This window comes from Myotis daubentonii, chromosome 5 (genome assembly GCF_963259705.1).
Source record: "Myotis daubentonii chromosome 5, mMyoDau2.1, whole genome shotgun sequence".
NCBI lineage: Eukaryota > Metazoa > Chordata > Mammalia > Chiroptera > Vespertilionidae > Myotis > Myotis daubentonii.
This window is the reverse complement of record NC_081844.1, coordinates 56,351,135-56,375,979: the sequence shown is the minus strand read 5'-3', so window position 1 is coordinate 56,375,979 and position 24,845 is coordinate 56,351,135. Positions and strand designations below refer to the sequence as shown.

The following is a 24,845-nucleotide window of genomic DNA, read 5'->3' as shown; positions in this document are numbered from 1 at the left end:
CTCCCATTGATAAAGGTGGTATTGTTAGAGAGGAATTTCTGGGTAGAGGTAGCAACAGTCACCATTTTCACAATAAAAAGGGAATCAACTGCCCAAGCTCATTGCAAATTCTAGCCTTTCACATATCTGTGTAACACTACCTTTTCTAACTTACTAGCAAAAATATCTTTTCCATTGAAATTTCTAAAATGCCTCTAAAATTGTGGCTTCGGTTAAACAGGAACATGAAAGCAGCCACAGTAATAGAATACCTCACTGCTGAGCCCCATGAGCAGTCAGTGCCCAGTCACCGGGCCCCTCCCTGGCAGTCCTTGTCCGCATCCACAGGATGCGGCGATGAGGACCTGCTGAAAACGACACCGGCACTTAGCGACATCTTTGGGAGAACCAGGAAAGCATCCATTTGCTACAGGATATCAATGACATTGGCGTTTTTCTCGTTATTATCTAAGAACTAGGGGCCCGGTGCATGAAATTCGTGCACTGGGTGTGTGTGGGGGGGGGGAGGGAGTGTCCCTCAGCCCAGCCTGCCCCCTCTCACATACTGGGAGCCCTCAGGCGTTGACCCCCATCACCCTCCAATCGCAGGATCGGCCCCTTGCCCAGGCCTGACGCCTCTGACAGAGGAGTCAGGCCTGGGCAGGGGACCCTCATTTCCCCCCATCACTGGTTCTGCCCCCAGCCCAGGCCTGATGCCTCGGCCAGAGGCGTAGACCCCCATCACCCTCCGATCGCCTGATCGGACCCTTGCCCAGGCCTGACGCCTCCGGCAGAGGTGTCAGGCTTGGACAGGGGACCCCCATCTCCCCCTGATCACTGGCTCTGGCCCCCGCCCAGGCCTGAGGCCTCTGGCTCAGGAATCATGCCTGGGCAAGGGGACCCCCATCTCCCTCTGATCGCTTGCTCCACCCCCCGCCCAAGCCTGATGCCTCTGACCCAGGCTTCAGGCCTGGGCAAGGGGACCATCATATCCCCCCAATCCCCGGCTCTGCCCCCCACCCAGGCCTGATGCCTCGGCCAGAGGAGTTGACCCTCATCACCCTCCGATCACCAATCACCGGATCGGCTCCTTGACCAGGCCTGAGGCCTCCGGCAGAGGTGTCAGGCCTGGGCAGGGGACCCCCAGCTCCCCGTGGTTGCAGGCTCCGCCCCTGCCCAGGCCTAACAGCCCCTGCCCAGGCCTAACGCCTCTGGCTGAGGCGTCCGGCTCGGGCAGCGGGGACCCACAGCTGCAGTGGCCCCGCGAACGTGGGCTTCGCTTTAGGCCCAAGCAAGGGACCCCTAGCTCCCGGGACTGCCAGCTTTGACCGTGCCCAGCTCCCATCGCTGGCTCCACCCCTACTTCCTGCTATCACTGGCCAGGGCGGCAAAGGCGCCTGATTCTCCGATCATGGCTGGGGGGCAGGGCAAAGGCGGCCCCAGGGCCGCCTTTGCCCTGCCCCCCAGCTCTTAGCTCCCCCCTGGGTTTCCGATCACTGTCAGTGGCAGGGGGCTTCTTCCTGCTTTCCCTTTCACCTCCCTGTATTGTGCCTACATATGCAAATTAACCGCCATCTTGTTGGCAGTTAACTGCCAATCTTAGTTGGCAGTTAATTTGCATATAGCCCTGATTAGCCAATGAAAAGGGTATCGTCGTACGCCAATTACCATTTTTCTCTTTTATTAGATAGGATGAGGTTGGGCACTTTCAATGCCACCTTTTTTTCCCCGAAGCATCACAGCTCTTCATGAAAACAGAATAGCCTTCCAGAGCAGGATAGATCGGATCAGTTTTATGAGGCAAAGTGAAATATGGAAAAGAAAAGTGACTTGCTCAGGACATACAATGCTTTAGAAAAAGACTTAGTGGCCCTTCCACACTCTCAGAGCACGTGGAAAACCCTCATTCCCCCAAGCACAGCGAATTACTCCAAACACCACTGAGGAAAAGGTTGTAGCATGGAGATGAGGGGAGAGAGTGCAGGATTGGCATCAGAGAGAGATCTCCAATCCAGGTTCTGCCATTCGTCTCCATGACACCAGCTTGAGCGTGTCTCTCTCAGAGTCTGCTATTTTCTTATCTGTAAATGCAACTATTATAGCCCATCTTTCAAGACTTCGGAAAATGCATGGCTTTACATAGTGCCTAATACGTAGTACATGCTCAATATGTGATATATATATATATATATATATATAAATTTTGCTGTTGCTCTGTCCTCTTCTCCATTAATTGACTTCCAATAGAAGAATAGAGATATATAGAGATTTCCAACATTTCACTGAGGAATGAAAAAGTAAAGGTCATTTAGCTACAGAGCTATACCAGGTATCCCATCTATTTTTGAATTCTACTTAAAGGCCACACTTAGTGGCTTAGTGCAGCTGGAAGCTGAGAACTCAAGTAGAAACTACCATCAATTCAATCACATGGGAAGTACTTACAAGTACCCATTAAACTTGTAACGGTCACACATTATATGTCTTCATGAATGTCTCTACAGTGACTACATGAAGCATTTTTTGGATCCATCCTAAGTATAGTCAGAGTACTCACTGAACTTCTGGAATAGTTAAATAAAATTTGTCTAAAATAATGTTTTGATTCATTAAGTGCACCGGGATCAAAACCAGATGGATTTAATAGCGGGCTCGTTCTGTTTCTGAGGCTGCTTCAGAGCAGTGCCAGCTCAGAGAGGGGATGACCAATGTCACACGTTGCACACTTCAGGCATTAATAGACCCTTGGCTGCGGCCCCCCCAGTGTTTGGAGGGGATGCCAGAAAACAGTTGCTGTGACAGGATCATTTTGGAGGCATCCATGCAGGCCAGGGGAATGAGTAACTGCCTTGGACATTGAATAGCTCAGGCAACAGCTGTTTTACACCAGATAGTAATTACAATGGATCTCTTTATTCTTTACAGTAACTGTCACACCACACACACACACACACACACACACACACACACACGCACACGTACACACGCACACACGCGAGCACGCTAATGCTCTTAAGGTGTAACACAGTACTCAGCACTTTGTAACAGAAGTGTCCACATGGTACCTGGAATAGTTTGAAAAGCTACCAGGCTTGCTTAAACTTGGTTAGCAACTTACACACACACTTGCACTCACAGCCCCTTCATTCCCGTATTAAGCAAATATTTATAGAACATCTTTCAAGTTCTGAATGAGCCCATCATTCTGCTGTTCAGGCATATACAAATGCAAATGAGATAAAATCCCTGCCCTCTAAAGGTTTACTTTCTAGCAGGGCATACACAGGCAAACATACATGACAGGAGATGTTCTTGGAGCTATAAGTAGTAGGAATACCTAATGCCAATCTAAAATGGCAATAAGAACACTGTCCACTCTTCTTGGAAGATTGTTGATGTCATGTGAAGCTACTGCCCAAGCTATCCTTACAGTGCCTCTCTAGTAGAGAACTATGAAAAGGGGTTTTGTGTGTGTGTGTGTGTGTGTGTGTGTGTGTGTGTGTGTTTAATATTTGACCTAAAAAATAACGTATCCTGCTATGTTCTTGTACAAATTAACTGACTAGGTCAGGGTAAAAATAAGTGGCCTCATCAGAGGAAATAGAAATAAGTTTATAAAGATATTGATCAGCCAATGTTTGCTAAGAGTAATGATAACTAGCAAAATAATCAATATTAACTAGTTGATAACCAGATTGTCTTCTACTGAACTTTTATTAAGACAAAAGATAAAATTATAGAAGCTAAAATATGTTGTTCTTCTAAATGCAAGAATATTTTTGCTTAATAAAATAGGACCTGCTATTTTCTGCTTGATCCCCTCCCTCACAAAAAGATGACATATTTGGAGTTGCCTGCCCCATGCAGCCTGCTCCCCACAAGCCACTCTCCTGGTCTATAGATTCTGCTGAGAGGTTGGGCTGAAACAGCCATAATGGCACCTGACTGCCATCACTTCTGTCCTGACTGTGGCTTTGGGATCACCTAACCCATCCTAGGCCCATCATATTCCTCAGCCAGAAATATGACTGAGATGGTGAGGTGACCATGTTGGGCTGTGTGTCCAATGAGGAGAAGACACCTATCTGGGAGGAAAGCAGAGCCACCCTGAGAAGCAGGATGAGGGACCAGTGGTCCTCAAAAGACTTTGCATTTAGTGAGATCTGAAACTTAAAATAAGTTCCCCTGACTTGAGCTAGCTTGTGTGGGTCTTTGTCCTGTGCACCCATAAATGTATGAAGACAAATGCAGTTGCTAATTTAAAAATTGGCTCAGATTGACCTACATTTATCAGCTTTCCTCCATTCCAATAGTCAACTTTTTTTTTCTGAATTCATCCAGAAACATTCATTGAATATCTGTTCAGCTGAGGTACAGCTTATATAAAGCTGAAAGAAATTATCATCTCCCCTCAAGGAGCCATTTCTGATCAAGTTCACACCCTGGTCCTCTTCACTAACCATCAAGGCTACTTGATGAGCTCAATTTTAAGCATTTTACTCTCTAATCATCACCTTTTATTTTCTCAGGTTATTCCCCATCACCAACAATCTTTGACCATTACCAGCACCTGCAACTCATTGATACCACTACCTTTTCACTCCTGCTTGCCACCTTCATCTCTTAGCCAGCTTAACTTACAAAGTTAATCCTTATGACCAATCTCTCTCTCTCTCTCTCTCTCTCTCTCTCTCTCTCTCTCTCTCTCTCTCTCTCAATTCCATTGCCCCGCCCTCATTTTGTCATCTTCATTTGAGAATACACAAAACTCTAGTTGAATTTAAGTCTCTGCCTATTCTGTGATACTTGCATAGTCAATGTGATAGGATAAAACAGAAACATGATTGATCTCATTTCATAGTCATTAATATGAAGCCAAGTGGACCTTAATGCTACATTAATCACAGCACAACGCTGTTGTCTATTCACTCTCCCCTCTCTGTTTATTTTCGACTCTAAACCTCCAACACCTCCCTCCACCACCCAACTTGCTTTCAGATGATGTCCTTGCTTTGCATTTCACTGAGAAAGCAAAGGAGACCGCCAAAGCTTCCCTCTTGACAGCATCTGTATCCATATACTCGGTGTGTCCTCTCATTATTGAAGGTAAAATAATCCACATTCTAATCTAAGGCCAAACCCTCTGCATATACAACAGTTTTCATCCACTCTCACCTGAAGGACATTGCTCCCAGCAATTATTCTTTCTTCGTCCTTTTTTAGTTATTTTTCCCTCTCCTCTTGATTGTTCTGAACAGAAATTTTACTATTTCTTCCATCTTAAAACAATAAACTAAAGAAAACTACTCTCCCTGATCTCTTCTAATAGGTACCCAATTTCTGTGTTCTCCTGTATAACATAACACTTTGAAATAGTTCTTACACTTGTCTCATTTCTCTCTGCCCAATCTCTTCTAAACTGACTACTCTACCAAAACAGTAGGTGTGGAGGTCCTCACTGACCTTCATGTTACTGTTCAATGTCAACATTCAGTCCTAATCTTGATCTATAAGTAGAATTTGACACATCTGATCAGTCTCTCCTTCATACTTGAAACACCTTCTTCACTCAGTTTCCATCTCATCTCAGTCTCCTGTTTGTTTTTTGTTTTTCTTTTTTGTTTTTTGGCTTTTTCCATCCTCTCTTACTGCTCCTTTCTCTGTCATCTTTGCTAGTTTCTCCTCATTTCCCTCACCTCTAAATACTCTATGACTTAGTTCTGGGACTTTTCTAACTTGTATGGCATATCATATACCTTCCAGGCATTAAATACTATATGTAAGATAAGACATCCCAAAGTGATACCTGAGCCTAGTCCTCTGCCATGAACTCCAAACTCAGATACCCACTTACTATTTTCAATATCTCCACTTAGATGTCTAACAGACATGTCAGACTTCGTATGACTACAGCTTAATTCCTGGTCATAAGAAGTATATCTGTTCCTCCTATAGACATCCCCGTCTTGGTAAGTGGAAACTTTATCCTCAGTAACTTAGGGCAAAAGCATTTCGGTTTTGAATTTGTTTTAAAGGTATAATCTTCAACAGAAATTTGCTGATGACTTGATTATCTTTGACTCTTCTCTTTATCTTCAATAGCATCCAATAACCAACTCATCAGCAAATCCTGTTGAAGGCTCTACATTTAAAACAAAAGCAAAAACCTAAATACTTGCCATCACCCTAAGCCAGTGGTTCTCAACCTTCCTAGTGCTGCGATCCTTTAATACAGTTCCTCATGTTGTGGTGACCCCCAACCATAAAATTATTTTCGTTGCTACTTCATAACTGTAATTTTGCTACGGTTATAAATCGTTATTTAAATATCTGATATGCAGGATGTATTTTCATTGTTACAAATTGAATATAATTAAAGCATAGTGATTAATCACAAAAACACTATGTAACTATATATGTGTTTTCCGATGGTCTTAGGCGACCCCTGTGATAGGGTCGTTTGACCCCCAAAGGGGTCGCGACCCACAGGTTGAGAACCGCTGTCCTAAGCCAAGTCACCATCTCATTATGTCTACTTCATAACAATAGCTTCAGAGTTTCCTATCTCTAACTTTTCCTCTCCATCAGCGAATCCAGATATTTTGGGGACTAAAATTTATAAAATTGTGGGAGTCACACTAAAGACATGTCTATAAAAACATAAATACAAAATGAGGTATGAATGTGAATATTTAGAATTAGAGATGATTATCACCACAAATAAATTCTAAAAAGTTGACAACGATCACATGATAAAATCTACAAAAAATAATGTTTTTGTTAATTAACTACCAGAAACACTTCTTTAATACGTTTCCCTACTCATTTAACTATAGGCTATTTAGTCACCTCTTCATGCTACAAAAATTTCATATTTTCCATAAAAAGAATGGAAAGATAATTCAGTCTTTCTCCTCTAATGGTTAATCAATTTTTAATATTTATAGTTACGATGCATAAAACACATAACTTCATCTCCTTTAGCCTTTAAGCCCTGGGGAAACATTGAGGGATTTTAAGAGAGTATAGGATTCACATTTTACAAAATCACTCTGGCATAACTTTATTTAAAGATTAATTCAGGCTGAGACCAGAGGCAGGGGGACAAATTACGGGAGCACATCAATAATGTAGTCTCAAAATGACAAAAGATTTTTTCTTATTGAAAATGGGGTTACATTCCTTTGTTTATATGGAAGTTAACTTCTAAAAACTCCATTTCAAAATAGTAAAAAGAGAAGTCAATTAAGTTAGTCACTGCTTATTTTATATAAACATATCAATCTCAGAAATGTATTGTCTCAGAAAGACAGCTAAGATCTTAACAAGAAGTTTAGCCTCAAATGTTTACAATGAAAATTACTTGATTTACTAATTAGCATATTAGTGATATTTCTGCCTGAAAAAAAGTTTAAATTAATACAAATGTTAATGGTTGGGGATAACCAACTTTCACTTACTGAGAGGCAGGAAGTGTTTGATGCCTTGCACATTTTTTATTGTCCCAAAATGTTTAGCATTGCTAGGAGGAAATTACACCCAGTAAAAGATTTAATTACCTTAATACCCAGTTTATGGCTGTTCCTTTTCTAAACCCAAACGTATGTAAACCTCAGACTATAGGCAAACCCTGCAAGTTGTTTGTAACATCTACTCTTAGTGGCCTCTGACAGGAAGGTATACCATTGGGGAGCACACCCATAGTCCTACTTTCTCTTAGTTCAGACCTATAAGAGACAAGAGGGTATGGCCAGCCAAAAAGGCTCATAACTCTGGTTTGTGAGAGTAAAAGGCCTGCCTTCCCCCATCCCTGTCCTCACTCTATGAGAGTCAGGCTGAGCTTAGTCCCCTGAGCTTCTCCAGGCTGCCAGCACAGAACAGCGAGTCTCCTCTGCACAAGGCTTGTTTACAGGACCTGTGCTGCTTTGTGCTGGAGGCAGGGGAGGAGTGTGGCTGCTGCAAATTCTGCCTGTGATGGGGAGAATGCGGTTCATTCTGGAAGAGGATTAACAAGCCACAGGGCTACTTTTCCAGGGCAATATTTTCTCATCTGCTTTGTCAGTAACTAAATGAGCATTTTAATCTCATTTGCCCAATTCCTGTGTCTTATTTCTCAATTCAATTGACTCCAAACTCAGAAGGAAATGGGCAGCTATTTAGTATAACCCTGGTCCCCACACACCACAAAAAACAACAACTACCATGCTTTTTAAGAGAGTGGGAGAGAATTTCTATTAAACTGAAAGTTCCATCAGGGCGGGGACCATGGTATACAGCAACCAGTTCAAATAGGCGTTTTATATAGTTGCTGAATAAATGTATGAATGAGGAAATGAAAGTTCAAACAACCTATGGGTTACACTTTTACACTCATTATACAAGGAAAAATATTTTGTAAATGATGCCTATAATTGAAACTTACTTTTGGAAGTCCACTTTATTAGATTTTTATGCCAATCATAACAACTTGCCAAAAACTTCATGGCTGAATACAGTAGAAATGTATACTCTCACATATCTGGAGGCCAGATGTCTAAAATCGAGGCGTCAAAGTGGCATGTTACGTAAAATTTTTCTACAATGTTTCCATCAGACTACCAGAGAAAACCAACAGAAAGCCAAATTAGTTTAAGGAATCTAATGAGTACAAAAACTGGTATTTGAGTCTAGGCAGTCGGGACTCCCATGTTTCGAGTCATTAACCCATACTGCCTTCTCAAAAGGGCATAATTCACAGACTCACCTAAACTGGATAGTCCAAGTGAAGTTTGTCTTCAGAAAAGCTTGGGGCTGAAGCTTAAACAATGTCCTCGGGACTTTGTTTCTCTGCACTGTTCAGCTTACTTATCAGGTTGACTTGATTCTACAATCCCATGCTGTGTTCTTTGGTGCCTCCAAGCTCACATCTCATCCCTGCTGGTTTAAGCCCAGTCACTCCATCCAATCACTGTGGCCAGGAAAATGAGCTCTTCTACTTGGGTAAGCGGAAGGAATCACATGTCCACCCTAGAGCTAGGAGTTGGGGTGACAGCCCTCCCACACTGCACAGATTTAAGGTGGAAGGAGTGTTTCCCCAAAGTCAAACCAGAGAGCTATCATGGATGCCAAAAAGCAAAAAACAATAAATTTCTGCTGAAGGAGGTTTTCACTACACACAGAAAACCATTTCTAGGAAGCAATGGCTCACATTTCCTAGGGGAAGATGGTATTATTTCCTCGTACATAAAGCTTCTGTACAAAAGACCTAGGAAGGACCCCAGCCCACTGTGAAATATTTCACTAGCCTCTTAACTCTTCTCTGCCTATGCTCCTTATCAAATGCAAAACATGGAACAAATGTACTAAATCAGAAAATCTCTGAAGTCACTACCTAATCCTAAGATTTCTGTTATTTCCTAAGTTGTCCTCTAGACTAACAATAGAATTAGTAGAAGGAAGATGGTAAAAAGAATGCCATTCAATTAACTCTAAATCCTTTATAAGATTTTAATGATTTTCATTTTTAAGATATTATCAATTTATTAAATGTTACTGTACATGGTGGCTACTTCAGTGTAGTAAAACATGTTGTTACTGAAGCAATTTGATTCATCTCTTACTTTGTGTCTCCATCTGACACCTTTTGAGGTCAGAGCTTGCCATGTCAGTACAAAAAGAGAAAAAGCATAAAGAAGAAATGTCTGTGTTCAAGACATTTGTCACTCAGTTATACAATGCTATTCATTTGCGAATTTTTAAAATTCTATTTAGGTTCTTTCTTCAAGAACACAGGCAAGCAAAAGAAAATTCCTAACAAGAAATAGGAAGAAACATAGCAATCTAAACCAGAAAGAGACTAAGAGAAGCAGAGAAGCAATTGCTAAATTCTCTGTGAGATGATCACTAAGAACATCCCAAATTTATTCCATTATTTACAAATTCCTCAATTAGAGGTTGTTTTTATACATGGGGGAAGATTAGTATGTTTCAAGTTTCAAATTATTTTGTAATACCAAATTCAATATAATTTTCCATTTCATTAAAAAAACTCTAGTTTTCACAGCTCTTATAAATTGTTATAAGAACTGGTATTAAATTTCTCCAAATAATTTTGTGGGAAAGAGTAATGTTTGTTAATATTATCCATACACTTAAAATCGTTAAAATAGATTTTATAAACATTATTGATCAAAAACCTGCTTGGTATGCTGTCACCAACTGTGAGCAAAAAAATAAACATAAAACAAAGTCATTTTTTCTTACAGGTTTTTCCAGTGCTTTCTAGCCATGTAATTATTTTAAAGCATTATTAAAATTCATGATGCCTTCATTTTTTATTTTAAGGAAGAGATTTATTATTTGGAAACCAAAGAACACACCCACATGCACACACATGCATGCATGCGTGTGCTCTCTCTCACACACACACACACACACATCTACCCCTTTCCAAACTATTAGAAAACAATCCAATAGCAACCCTAAATGTATTTGCTTGGCATGAATATAATAAAATTTAATAGGGTTGAATAAAAATCTATTTTTAAATTTAAATAAATTAAAATAGCACCTAAGTATTTTTTGTTTTCAAGGGAATGCATAAGCAGATGCGTAATATATATATATACTAGAGACCCAGGGTACGAAAATTCGTGCACTTTTGGGGGGGAGGGGGGTGCGGAGAGGGAGAGGTAGCTCCTGCATTGAGTGTCCGCTCCCTGGTGGTCAGTATGTGTAAGCTAATGGTTGTTCAAGGTCGTTCTGCCATTAGGGCCAATTTGCATATTACCTTTTTATTATATAGCAGCGGTTCTCAACCTTTGGGTCACCAACCTGTGGGTCACAACCCCTTTGGGGGTCGAACGACCCTTTCACAAGGGTAGCCTAAGACCATCGGAAAACACATATAATTACATATTGTTTTTGTGATTAATCACTATGCTTTAATTATGTTCAATTTGTAACAATGAAAATACATCCTGCATATCAGATAGTTACATTATGATTCATAACAGTAGCAAAATTACAGTTACAAAGTAGCAATGAAAATAATTTTATGGTTGGGGGTCACAACATGAGGAACTGTATTAAAGGGTCATGGCATTAGGAAGGTTGAAAACCACTGTTATATAGTATATATATATATATATATAACTATAAACTAGTATTTAATATATATTACAAAAACTGATTTTTATATGTGATTTCTAATCAAGATTCATAAATTATTGGCAGCATGGCAATAGAAACTGGTTAAGCAGTACTGTAGAATACCTATATACTCAAAGAGGAAATCATTTGATATTTTTTCAGATTTTTCTCTATTCAGTAAAACATGAGTATGTATTACATGCAAGCACAAAAACATAATTACTAAAGATATTTGATATCATAATTGTTATAGTATATTTTTAAAGTTGATATTCTTAGATCAAATTTAAGATATGTTTGGTTTGTTCTCACATTAAATGTTCAACTTATGGAAGATAATGCAACTGAGTTTGTCAGTGCAGCAGGAGCAAAAGGTACATACATATACCACACAGACAGGACTCACTTTTCTTTCTAATCTCACAAACTTTAATCAAGTCCTGGAATTAATGCCAGAGATCTTAGATCATGCTTCCATTCACAGTGAAATGAATATTGAGAATATGTTTTTAAAAATCAATTCAAGTTACAGACCTAATATAGGCTTTTTGAGATAAGAACTTTGAGAAATAAATTGCAATTTTCATTTACATATAAACTCTAGGATCAGCACTCCACAGCTGTCTAGGGGAGTGCATGCAGAGGTCTCTAGTAAAATGTCTCTGACTTCAACAGTGTCTAGAGTAAGATTTTCTGGATGGCCACCATCCTCCTTGTGCTCTTAAAAAACTTTCGTTCCTTTCTTACATGCCCGTCCCCAACATCCTTGGCTTCAAGATAACCTGCTGAAGAGAACAATCCCCAAAAGCGACCATCGTTGGCAAAGATTACCCACCTTCTCTAAGAGGCCCTCAGAACTACTCTTCTCATTCTCTCTGCTATTTGTCTTAGCTCCATAGACCCTCAACCTTTCATCCTTTCTTAAATCACCTCCCCAAACTCTTCACTGTGCCCTAGGAAACCCCAAATCTTTTGTCAGCTAAATTGATATTCGAGCTATGTTCTCATATGTTCCCCTATCTCCTTGTTCTAACAGCCCTTATTTTCCTAAGGATACAGCTTCTTCAGCACTCTCCCAAGAAGTAACTTTATTTCCCACCCTCCCCATACTTTAGGGCTAAAGAGAAAGTCACTTTCTTCCTTGATCCTTGTTGACACTTCCCAATCATTTCTCTTTTCTCTTAAAAAAGGGTGAGGGGTGGATTTATTTTTCATAGCAAACTATCATTTCATAGTCCATGCACTTTCATACTTGCCCAGATTATGGCTATTTGAGCTTTCTCTTTGCTCCTCAAAACTCCAGCACTTCCCATCCTATCCTCAGGTGAAAACCTCATTTTTAATTTCACCAAAATAACAGAAGTAATCTCACCCACTAATTTATCAATCAGCCTGTGTCTGTGCTCATAGCCCTGACTTCCTCCTGGGATAATGGATGAGCTTTCCTTGACCCTAAGGTGTTCCTCCTCTTTGACCAAAGTATGAGTAACATATTTCATACTCTTCTGATTTCCCTCCCAGCTGTTCATTTCCCACCTCCTTTGCTGGGTACTCCTCTTCAGCCTTCACCTACTTCTCTCTTAAGTGCCAGATATCTATTTCCAACTTTCTAATCATTATCTCTACATAGATGTCTACCTAATAGGTCCAAAGCTAACAGGTTCATTATTTTCCCCACCCTTTTCTCCACTGGACCAAAATCTGCTTCTCCCTCTGAATTCCTGTCTCAACTTAATGCTATCTGTTTAGTTTACCAGGCTAGAGACTGCAATGTCGTTCTTTAGGAATTGTTTAATTAGGTTAATTGAGGATAGCCACATTAAAAACAGCAGACAGATTTTTTCTGCAGTATTTCTCAGATCTTTCAATATATTAATGCTCAATATGAAACTTGAAGAACTGAATGAATTTTTTTCAAACATATCTAATCAAATAACCCTTTTGTCAAGGTGAGTCACTCAGGACTAGTGTTCTGAAGACTACTCTGTGAGAAATGCTACTGTAACATCACTCCTCCATACTTCATGCCTCATTACTGCCCTAATTTAGACCCCTGCCATCTCTTACACAGACCATCTCTTTCCTGAAACACCTCCTGCTGGACTCTCTGCCACCATTCTCTTCGGAGCCCCTGCTACCAGTTTTATTTTTCTCTCAGACAGATTTGCTCATGCCTCATCCCGTCTCCAACTCCAGCTTTAAAATCACCATTGGCTTTCCATTACACTTAAGTTCAAGTACTGGACCTCATATTACATTACCTTCAAAATCTAGCCTCACCCATCTTCCTAACTTCAATTCTTTCCACAGCTCTCCTTTCCCAAAACATCACATTCTTTCATCCTTTGGGGTGTTATTATTTCACTGTCACTACTCCAAATGGCCTCTCCTGTTTCCATCCTACCTCTAGCAAACTTCTCCTGAAAACCCATTCCTAATGAGGTCCCTTCTGAGAAATTTTCATTCCAGCACTTGGCTGGTTATGCTTCAGTGTTTCCATAATGCTTTGCACACACCTCTATTACAGCCATCACCACATTGTATGATAAGAAACTACCTATGTGTGTACCCACCCCCATTACTCTCTGAGCCTTTTAATCTTTATTTCTCCAGCTCCCAACATAGTGCCTGGCACAGAGCAGGCATTGCATGAAGACAAAACTTAAAATGAATTAACAGCCTAAGAAGCAATGACAAGAGAAAATGTAGATGCATTTTAAATAGTTATAACTAAAAATGTATTTTTAAGAAGTTATTTATTCCAGCCATTAGTCTCAAGAAAACAATGTCACTTTGTTTAAATGGACCTTCAGGTTCAACCTTACCAAGTTCTTGAGAGAGAATAAATCTTTACTACAATTTGTCTTAAAGAAAAAACCTATAACTCCCAAAAATCCTTAGAGGGTTTTGGAGGAACACACTCACAAATAGCTTGCCTACCTTACCTACCCTGCTCAACAACAGAATCCAAAGCCATACACCTCTGACTGCACTACTAACCATGAACTAACCGGTCTCTGAGGACTTGTACTAGAAGGATGTAACTACCAGTAGTGCTCATCTAAATTCCTCTTGCCCATTGGGATGCCTTCTTCTCAATTCCAGGTGGCCCCAGAGGTTAGCAACTCTTTTAATCATGCCTCTCTGTCTCTCTATCTTTCATTGCTAAAATTTAAAATCTGGATTTTTGTCTGAACAAGGGAAGTCCATTTAAAACATACCAGAAGCAAACACTTCTGCCTGCTAGTTTATTGAACTTCTTTGCTCCACCAAAAACTTACCTTTTGCAATTAGATCTACATATCCCTTGATTTTTCCTTTTACATCAAACATGTGTGGCTCCTTCAAAGAAGTTCGTGGAGGGGGCTCCTCAAAACATTCCCCCTTGGAAACATCTTTGTGAAAATAAGGACGTTTGTGAGCTACCTGGAGTTCTTGGATCACATCAAATATTTCCTTTTTTTTAATCTTTGAAGGTATGTATTTGCCAGGTTTCGGCTTTTGCTGTTTATTTCTAAAAACATTTATAGAAGTACCTTGAACTTTGTTCTGTGAATAAAACAAAAACTAATTTTAAATGTAATTGTCATATTGATTATATAATAAAAGTATATAATAAATTTTATTAAGAGTAATAAACTTATATACACTAAATACATTTGGCAAAGTGCCTTACCATATAAGATATTTACTATAAATCATATGACAGTGCCCCAATGAAGCAGATGTTATCCTATGTAGTTCTCAAAAGGTACTTCACAGGCATGAGGGTTGCATTCTACTTCAAAAAAATCTAAATTTATAATAGTAATTTTCTTTTCAAATGTGATATTTTTAAATATAACCTTAAAGTCTATTTTAAGACAGAAGTTTTCAACTAGACATATAAGAATTTATTTTCGCCCTAACTGGTTTGGCTCAGTGTATAGAGTGTCGGCCTGCGGACTGAAGGGTCCCAGGTTCGATTCCGGTCAGGGGCATGTACCTTGGTTGCGGGTACATCCCCAGTGGGGGGTGTGCAGGAGGCAGCTGATCAATGTTTCTCTCTCATCGATGTTTTGAACTCTCTATCCGTCTCCCTTCCTCTCTGTAAAATATCAATAAAATATTTTTTTAAAAAAGAATTTATTTTCAATCATCTTTGAAAAATTCTCAAATGTCCATAAAATGCTTACACCCCCAAAGCACTTTATCTGTTGAACCATAAATAATTGCTCATACATATAAGTAGATTCTCAGAAAATAATATTAATAATTGGATATGTATTTCAGATAATTTTAATCACTTTAATGCCTTAAATCCATTCACTATGCTTTTCTAACTGAGTTGTCTTACATGCAAGTATATGCTTTTAGTTGTCTGTTTTATGTGCTGTTTCTGCAAGTTTGCTTTTAAAAATGCATTAAACTATAAAAAAACTGAAAAGAATATTCATAATTGGATATGTATTTCAAGTAATTTCAATTACTTAAATACTTTTTTTAAATTTTGTTTTATTGCTTAAAGTATTACAAAGAGTATTACATATGTCACCTTTTTTCCTCCCTTTGACATCCCCCCAGCCTCCCCTACCTGCTAGTGTCTTGTGTCCATTGGTTATGCTTATATGCATGCATACAAGTCCTTCGGTTGATCTCTTACCCCCCTCCCTTCTGCCCCCCAACATTCCCTGGCCTTCCTGCTGTAGTTTGACAGTTTGTTCGATGCTGCTCTGCCTCTGTATCTATTTTTGTTCATCAGTTTATAATGGTCTTTATTATCCATAAATGAGTGAGATCATGTGGTATTTTTCTTTCATTGACTGGCTTATTTCACTTAGCATAATGCTCTCCAGTTCTATCCATGCTGTTGCAAATGGTAAGAATTCCTTCTTTTTTACAGCACATAGTATTCCATCGTGTAGATGTACCACAGTTTTCTAATCTATTCATCTGCTAATGGGCACTTAGACTGTTTCCAAATCTTAGCTATTGTAAATTGGGCTGCTATGAACATAGGGATGCATATATCCTTTCTGATTGGTGTTTCTGGTTTCTTGGGATATATTCCTAGAAGTGGGATCACTGGGTCAAATGGGATTTCCATTTGTAGTTTTTTGAGGAAACTCCATACTGTCTTCCATAGTGGCTGCACCAGTCTGCATTCCCACCAGCAGTGCACAAGTGTTCCTTTTTCTCCACATCCTCTCCAGCACTTGTCGTTTGTTGATTTGTTGAAGATAGCCAGTCTGACAGGTGTGAGATGTTACCTCATTGTTGTTTTGATTTGCATCTCTTGGATGATTAGTGACTTTGAGCATGTTTTCACATGTCTCTTGGCTTTCTGAATGTCCTCTTTTGAAAAGTGTCTGTTTAGGTCCTTTGCCCATTTTTTGATTGGATTGTTTATCTTCCTTTTGTTAAGTTGTATGAGTTCCCTATAAATGTTGGAGATTAAACCCTTATCAGTGATAACATTGGCAAATATGTTCTCCCATGCAGTGGACTTTCTTGGTGTTTTGTTGATGGTTTCTTTTGCTGTGCAGAAGCTTTTTATTTTGATTTAGTCCCATTTGTTTATTTTCTCTTTAGTTTCCAATGCCCTAGGAGCTGTATCAGTGAAGAAAGTGCTTCAGCATATGTCTCAGATTTTGTTGCCTTTGGATTCCTCTAGTATTTTTATGGTTTCCCATCTTACATTTAAGTCCTTTATCCACTCTGAGTTTATTTTTGTGTATGCTGTAAGTTGGTGTTCTAGTTTCATTTTTTTTTTTGCATGGATCTGTCCAATTTTCCCAACGCCATTTATTGAAGAGACACTCTTGACTCCATTGTATGTTCTTGCCTCCTTTGTCAAATATTAATTGAGCATATTGGTTCAGGTCCATTTCTGGGTTCTCTATTCTATTCCATTGATCTATATGTCTGTTCTTGTGCCAGTACCAGGCAGTTTTGAAAACAGTGGCTTTGTAACACTTACATACTTCTTAATTTTAAGCAATAGAAAAATAATACAGTCTCAGGGATCTGACAAGCAATTGTTCAAACAATCATACTTTTTCTAGCTAGTCATACTCTGGCCCATAAAAAGATTTAGAAAAATTTAAATTGTTGCCAAGTCAACATGCCACTAATACGGTATTATGTTTTCCATGCAAAGATGGACTATTAAGCTGTTATTAAACTCTTAAACATGGTCAGAGTTCTAAGGCACATTTACCTAACTCTGAAGACTGTGAAGTTTTCATCCCATGCACCTGCTAATTAAATCAATGTAATTTTAAAGTATTTTTTTGGTTAAAGGAAACAAAGTTAAGCAATATTGACAATGTTGATTACAAGATTAAAACCACCTATGGCTAGTCTCAGCAGAGGACCATTCAAAAGATACATGTAAAAATTATAATCACCTTCCTCCACAGTAAGCATTGAAAAATATTTAAAATCTTTATTTCAAATACATTGATTTAAAAAGTACTCAAAAGGGAATAGGACAGTGATCACGAAGTACATGATTCTAAGATCCCCTTCCCTCACCTATTGCCTCAAATGCCCATTTATCACAATAGCTGCTATTCCCCAAAATTTTTCATCTCCTCTGCAGAGACTGTCCTCCAAAATTCACCCTATATTATCTCTTTGCCATCACTTTTCTTTTCATCCTTTCTTCCCTGGCCTTCCGAATCTATGCCATTCAGCAGATATTTTTTGGGCCAGGCACAATGCCTGTTGCTGGAGATGCAACATTCAAAAAAGGCAGTCAACACCCTCAAGAAACTATCAGACTAGTAAACATTTTAATGCAAAGTGATGTGGAAGGAGATCAGATAAGCATGTCATGTCAGGGACATAGAGGAGACATCTCACAGCATATTTTCTAGTTTAGCTTTGCCTAATACTCTTTAAAGAGGGATATTTACATGAGATATTTAATCCAAATATTTGTTATAATTCATCAAGACAACATTAAGAATTAAGTGTGCAAATTATGTACATCTGTATAATTAAATAATCTGTGTAGCTAAAAAATTAAATTTTAAATGCAATATGAAATCAGTTATTATAACTACTAAGTATTTCATTTTCTCTTAATTCTATTCAAAATCTATTGGGATTCATGCAATCATTTGAAATGATCATTGCAATACACAAAAATATTAGTTTCCAGAAAAATATAATATTAGATAAATGCATTCACCTCATTTATGTTCTCATAATGTTGGGCAATGAGAGTTTTTGCTTCCTGAAAAAAATTTTGCTTGGAGATCTCTAATACAGTACCTAAAATAAAAACAGAGAAACTTTTTATAATGTAGTTAATGTACTTTCTTAATCAAAAATGACAAACCTATGATATTAAAATTTGGGGACAGCTATGAATCTTGCAGGACATTATTAAAAAGTGAATTTTTATAAGTATAACTTATAAGTGAATGCAAAGAAGTTAATGTAATACTCCTTTAATGTAATATTTTTCTTTAAAAAACATCAGCTTATAATGGTCAGAGTGATAGATTATCCTAAATTATTAAAATTCAGGGAAACCAAAGAAGGCACACAAAATTGAAATCTCAAATGCTTCTAAAACTTTTTAAAATGTTACTATACAGAAGACACAACAGCATGATTTGGGTACAAAAATTATCAAGTTTATTTGTGTTCTCTATTCTTGAATAATTCATATGACTGTACATAAAGCATGTTGATTAAATTATAACTGCACCATAAAACTCAATAGGTTTGTTAAATAGGAATAGAATTAAAATAAAAATATACACACCTACAAAGGAATAATATTATAATAACTCTTACCTCATTTATAAGTGCCTTAGATTCTTAATTTATTCTTTTCCTCTAGAACTATATATGGAATTTTATAGCACCTACATAGAATACATCATTCTCATTTATTCCTGATTTCTGCCTTACATTTTCTTTATCATCTGCCGATTGTGACATTTAAAAGTGTTTCCTGGCTTTCTCCTCTTAACCTGGACTCAGTAAAATTAAGTCACATGACCATTTGAATTAGCTTTAAGTCTGGTCAGTGTGCTCTCCATTTCTAAAACTCTACCTCCTCTAGTACTCTTAGGATTAAGACTTTTCTCTCTCTTCTTTTCACCCGCTCAAATTTCAAGCATTTAAACTTCCATCTTCAAGCAAATCAAAACCATAATGAGATACTTAGTCTATTTGGGCTGCTATTACAAAATGCCAGACTGAATTCCTAACCAGACCCCTAACTTTCTGAAGAAAAGACAATGAGCTTTTCAAGTTGTGACTCCACAACTTGTCCTTGCTTACTTCCTCTCTTTTGACTAACCGGCTCTTATAATCACTTAGAATTACATTATTGCCTGTATCAGACACACAACAGTCAATATAATTTATTAATATATGAAATGACTGTCACTGGGTTTTGGTGGAAATGTAGATTTATAAAAACCATCCCGTTTTCATTCCAGACAAGTCCTTAGAGATGATCTAGCCTTCATTTACAGCAAAGCTCTAAGATGCAGAGGGCCCAAGAGTCTTCTAAAGCTGCACAGCCATGCTGGTTTCCTGAATTTGCTTTTTCTACCCATCTGCGTCTTAACTTGATGCAATGGTCTTCCTGTAAGGACTGGAGAATCCTCTTGCATTGGGTTGGTTACCCTAGTTGAGTACTTGTATTTCACCAACACTTTACACTACAAACAATATATATGTCCTTTCCCCAAAATTCATATATTGAAGCCTAATGCTTAATGTAATGATATTAGGTGGTGGAGCCTTTGGGGGGTGATTATGCCATGAGGGTAGAGCTTTTGTGATTGGGATTAGTGCCCTTAGAAAAGAGACCCCAGAGAGGTAGGTAGTTCCTTCCACGAATGTGAGCTGAGAGTGAGATGTCCGTCACTGAGAAAGCAGTCCTCACCAGACATCGAATGGTCAGCGTCATGATTCGACTTCCGAATCTCCAGAACTGTGGGAAATAAGTTCCTCCTGTTTATAAACCACCCTATTATATATTTTTATAACAGCTTGAATGGGCTATGACATTTGCATTTCAAGCCAGCAATCCTGCACCCTTGTTGTAATTTAATGCGTTGATAGAGCCATTCTCATTTTCCCCTTCATATCTAAAACTTGGACTTTGACAGGAGTTAAAGTCCCAAGGTAGCCTTTTCTGTCTACCTGGGCTCTTGCTGACTAGTGTGTCTAATTTTCCCCCATCCTCAAAAGTCACTTGTTGCCTGTGAGCTGTGGAGGAGCTTGTGTACATTCTGCCAACACAAATGGTCTTCTTGGAGTCAGTAAGTAAATTCTAACTCATCTAGGTACTGCCACAGTGAACCCACACAGTCAGTTCTTGAGGTTCCTGAACAAAACAAGGCCTGTGATTGTATTAAAGGGACAAAAAATGGCAGGCACCAAAGGAGAGCAATTTTACATGGATCCTGAGATGGATCCACTGAAGGTGTGTTGACACCTTGACTCCAAGTCAGCAGTCCTGAGCCCTCGTTGTCATTTAATGTGCTGCAGCGCCTGTTCTGATTTTCTCCTGTAACTAAAAATCAGTCTCAACCAAAGAGTTAAATTCTCAAGGTAGTGCAAAATAATTCATATTTCAATGCCTTGGAAAAGACAAAGCCAGAGTCTGTTCTTTATTTTGATAATTTCCAAGCACATGTGTATATTCCACAAATAAATCTAAAATCACAAGAAAGTAAACAATTTTGGCATTAAGAATCCATCCAGTTAATAATCTTTGTTTCTTTGTTCAGAATGGGGTAAGCATATAAGCATGCAGCTTTTATACATTCAAGTGCACATTATAACTTTAATTATTAAGAAGAGGTTGTCTCCTCTGTTAAAAAATATAATTAAGGCTTTCCTTGCAAATACATATCCATAGGAGATAGAATGCGTTTTAAGAACTCTTATTCCTGAGTCACACTATTTTGGTGTTGAATTCTAATTTGCTCATGAGCCTTATTTTGTTGTCTTAAGCCTTCACTCTCATTTGTAAAATGAGGATAATAATAATAATAATATATCTCACAGACTTGTTATAAGCATAAAATTGGGCTTGGTTACAGAACAGTTAGCACAGCACCAAGCACATAATAAGCTTTCAATAAATGTGAACAATCATTATTAACATATTTATTGTTGTATTACTATCATTGGGCTACTTATGTGATTAATTTTATCAGTCAAGCCTCATTTTTTTCAATGCCACAAAAATAAATTTCAACTTTCTAAATTAGTATGAATGAATCTTATCTTATTATAGCCCTTTTTATTAAAACTAATTAATAATAGGTTCGCAAATAATAAAATATCTTCACACTTTGGGTTCTTCAAGTTACCATATCCCCATATAGGAACAAAAAATTGTTATAAACAATAACAAATATTTTATAATAAAGTTCATGAAGAAGTTGAAATAGTCATATTGAAATTGGCTAAAACATGACTGCAAATACTAGCATTTCCATGGGGAAAGAAAATGAATCTCTACTGACAAATTATTTCACTAGCCTAAAACATTTTCCTACATTATTTTATATATTTTTTTAAAAAAAATCACTCATATCTCATCAATTTAATGCTACTATGATTGATTATTCATAAAATTTCATCTTTCTCATAATGTTTTAGAACAGGAGTGGGGAACCTTTTTTCTGCCAAGAGCCATTTAGATATTTATAATATAACTAAAGGCCTGGTGCACGAAATTCATGCACGGGAGGGGGAATGTATCCCTCAGCCTGGCCTGCACTCTCTAGCAATCCAGGATCCCTCAGGAGATATCTGACTGCTGGTTTAGGCCCAATCCTGCAACTGGCAGTAGACATCCCTCTCATAATCCAGGACCACTGGCTCCTAACCACTCCTGCCTGCCTGCCTGATCACCCCTAACCACTCCTGCCTGCCTGCCTGATTGCCTCTAACTACTCTACCCGCATTCCTGATGCCCCTAACCACTCTGCCTGCCTGCCTGATCGCCCCTAACTGCTCGGCTTGCCTGCCTGACCACCCCTAACCACCTCTCTCAGCCCCCACTGTGGCAGCTTTGTCCAGAAGGATGTCTGGAATGATGTCCGGAAGGTCATTCGGTTGTCTGGTCTAATTAGCACATCTCCCTTTTACTATTATAGATTCAAGATCCATACAAAATTATCAACTTAAAATTTAGTCTGCTATATTTGGTCAAACATTTAATTAACTCACCCCTAATTGCAGGGTCAGACCAAATGATTTCGCAGGCCAGACATTCCCCAAGCCTTGCTTTAGAAGGTTCTATATAATTGTTCCAGTTAAACTCTGAAGTGAAAACATGAGGACACCAGATGTAATCATGGAAACTAAGACAATGGAATGAACCATTGGCTATATCTTGCTATAATCACTGAACAAGTCTTTTTGCATTCAAAAGACCTATGGACTAGAAAACATGTTTTTTATAGCCATAACAAAAATAACTGGCCTTATTCAGAGTGTTTCCATCCTTCCTACAACCAGGTTATACTCTTCAGAGATTTCATAAAAATTTACTAAGAGGATATGCTGAAAAAAGATGTATGGGCCATATAGCTAAGGGCATCCTTGCCTATATAATCCGGAGAAGGTGCCTGACTGCCTGTTTGATTTCATAGGTGTTAGTAAAGCCCTACTTCCTTCTCAACAACACTCAGTCAGCATAGTCATTAAGTGCCTATTAAGTCCCAGATACTGTTTTGGTGTTAAATGTACTGAAAGAAATAAGCCACTCAGTATCCTTGTATTCCAGGTACTTGGAGACTTGTGCCAGAAAAAAAAAAAAACTATAAACAAATGCCATGACATTCAGTAAGATCTGTGCTGTGACAGAGGCCAACACAAATCACTAACACCCCCTACTGCCAGTTCCCTAGCGTAAAAACTTCCCTCTAAACTTTATATTGTATTCTTAGAGATAAGATTTGAAACACAAATATCCCAAGAGAAATAACATAGTGAATCAAATCCAGACTAAGGCAATGGTTTCAAAATTGTGCTTCACCGAATTCATGTTCCTTGGTGGCTCTTCTTTTAATCCAATCTTATTGGTTTTATTTATTTGAGCTCTTCCTAAGTGTTATTTTGTAGGAAAACATTCCTTGGCTAAAAATAGCAAACGCATACCAAACAAGTGAATATTTGTGCATGTGCAGAAAGATATCTTAAAAGCTCATTCTGATGAAGGGAAGGGTTAGATAAGGGGAGAGGCTCATAGAGGATATGAGTTGTCTCTTATAGACACACTTTTCCTCACATCCCACCTAAGTCCTTTTTTAGCAAAGTGTTCTATACTCTTTGCAACAATAAATGATGAATAGGTTTCCTACATACCTCACGGAGATTTTATCGTGTGCTCCTCCAAAATATTTCTCAGACTAGGCTAGGTTGCTAAGGAGAGGGAGGATTACAAGCTCATAGTATCAAGACTTTAAATATAATTTAAGTAATTATAGGCATGACCCAAAGGCAAAATGAACTAGAGAACATTCTCCATTCCTGGATCTTCCTCTCTTTATGCTCTCTCCATCTTGAAATGTGCTGTACTATCCAAATAGAAAAAGAGTTAAACGAATCCATGAGGCATTCTAGTGAACAACTGCCAGTATTACGTATTGCCTGGGATCACAAGAGCCAAGGGGAGATAGCAAAACAGAAAATCTTAATAATCCTAGCTCTGTATACAGCAGTAAATGTTTCTCAATCATGCTACCTAAGCCCAAATTTAAGATTACTTATAGTGTGGCCAAATCTAGATCAACTCTGAAAGAAATATATTGTGAGCTACATATATAATTTAAAATTTTCTAGTAGTTAAATTTTAAAAGTGAAAAAAGGTGGAATTAATTTAATAACATATAGTAATTGTTATAGAATATTTATTTAAATAAAATATATCCAAATATCATTTCAACATTAATCAATATTAAAATTTAATGAGATATTTTACTTTTTTTGTTCTGTCTTCAAAATTCTATATGTATTTTGCACTTACATTCATCTCGATTTAGTTGTTAAATTTTTATCTGAAATATTTGATCTGTATTAAGAATGGATAAGGTTGTAGTAAAATATAGAAATGTTTAAAATGCTTAAAGAATGTTAGAAAAGTTTTAAAATGTTTGAGTTAACTTTCCTTAAAACTTAAAGTGTAATATTAAAGACACATTCCGCGCTGCCTTGAAGCGTGTGTACCCCAGAGATAAGAATTTGAACTGATACAGAGTTGACTTGCAAAGATAAACACTTGCTTGAGTGACATTCTCTCCTTAGCCCCCTTGCCCTGTTTGAGATTAACATATTTTCATTGATGTAAATCATTGATAGCCACCTGAGCTGCTACATGTATGAACAAGCTTTAAATATGGACCCCGGGCAGCTAACGATGCTGGCCTGTCAAGACAGCTACAAAGGCCCGTCCCTTTGTCGGTCTGACAAACGACATGGCACCACATTCCTCTCCCTGCCAAACGACAGAAGAACAGCTAACAACCCCCGATAGATTGAGACAGGACCGAACTATCGGGTAAGGAACGCTGGCCCTCTGCACCCGGACAAGACCAGCCCAGCTGCCGGACCCCAGAGGACAGCACCACAGGGATTCCTAAGTTTGTACCTGCAGTTCAGAAATTTATGTGAGTAATAAAAGAGCTGTGCGATTTGCAACTGCATATGTTTCATGTGGTGTAATTCCTCCGGCAGTTAATTGAATTTATTTGCGTACGCTTAAA

The 24,845-nt window shown here is 38.4% G+C and overlaps 1 protein-coding gene across 1 annotated transcript in view; it reads right to left on the bottom strand.

Annotated features, from left to right (window-relative positions):
• Positions 1-24,845, bottom strand: part of IQCM (IQ motif containing M) — a 284,914-nt gene that overhangs the window by 253,896 nt on the left and 6,173 nt on the right. The window contains exons 3-4 of the mRNA XM_059699526.1: positions 18,287-18,369; positions 14,391-14,658 (exon numbers count right to left, since the gene is read on the bottom strand). Of these exons, the coding sequence (XP_059555509.1) occupies positions 14,391-14,658; positions 18,287-18,369 (351 nt within the window). The remainder of the gene's footprint in view (positions 1-14,390; positions 14,659-18,286; positions 18,370-24,845) is intronic.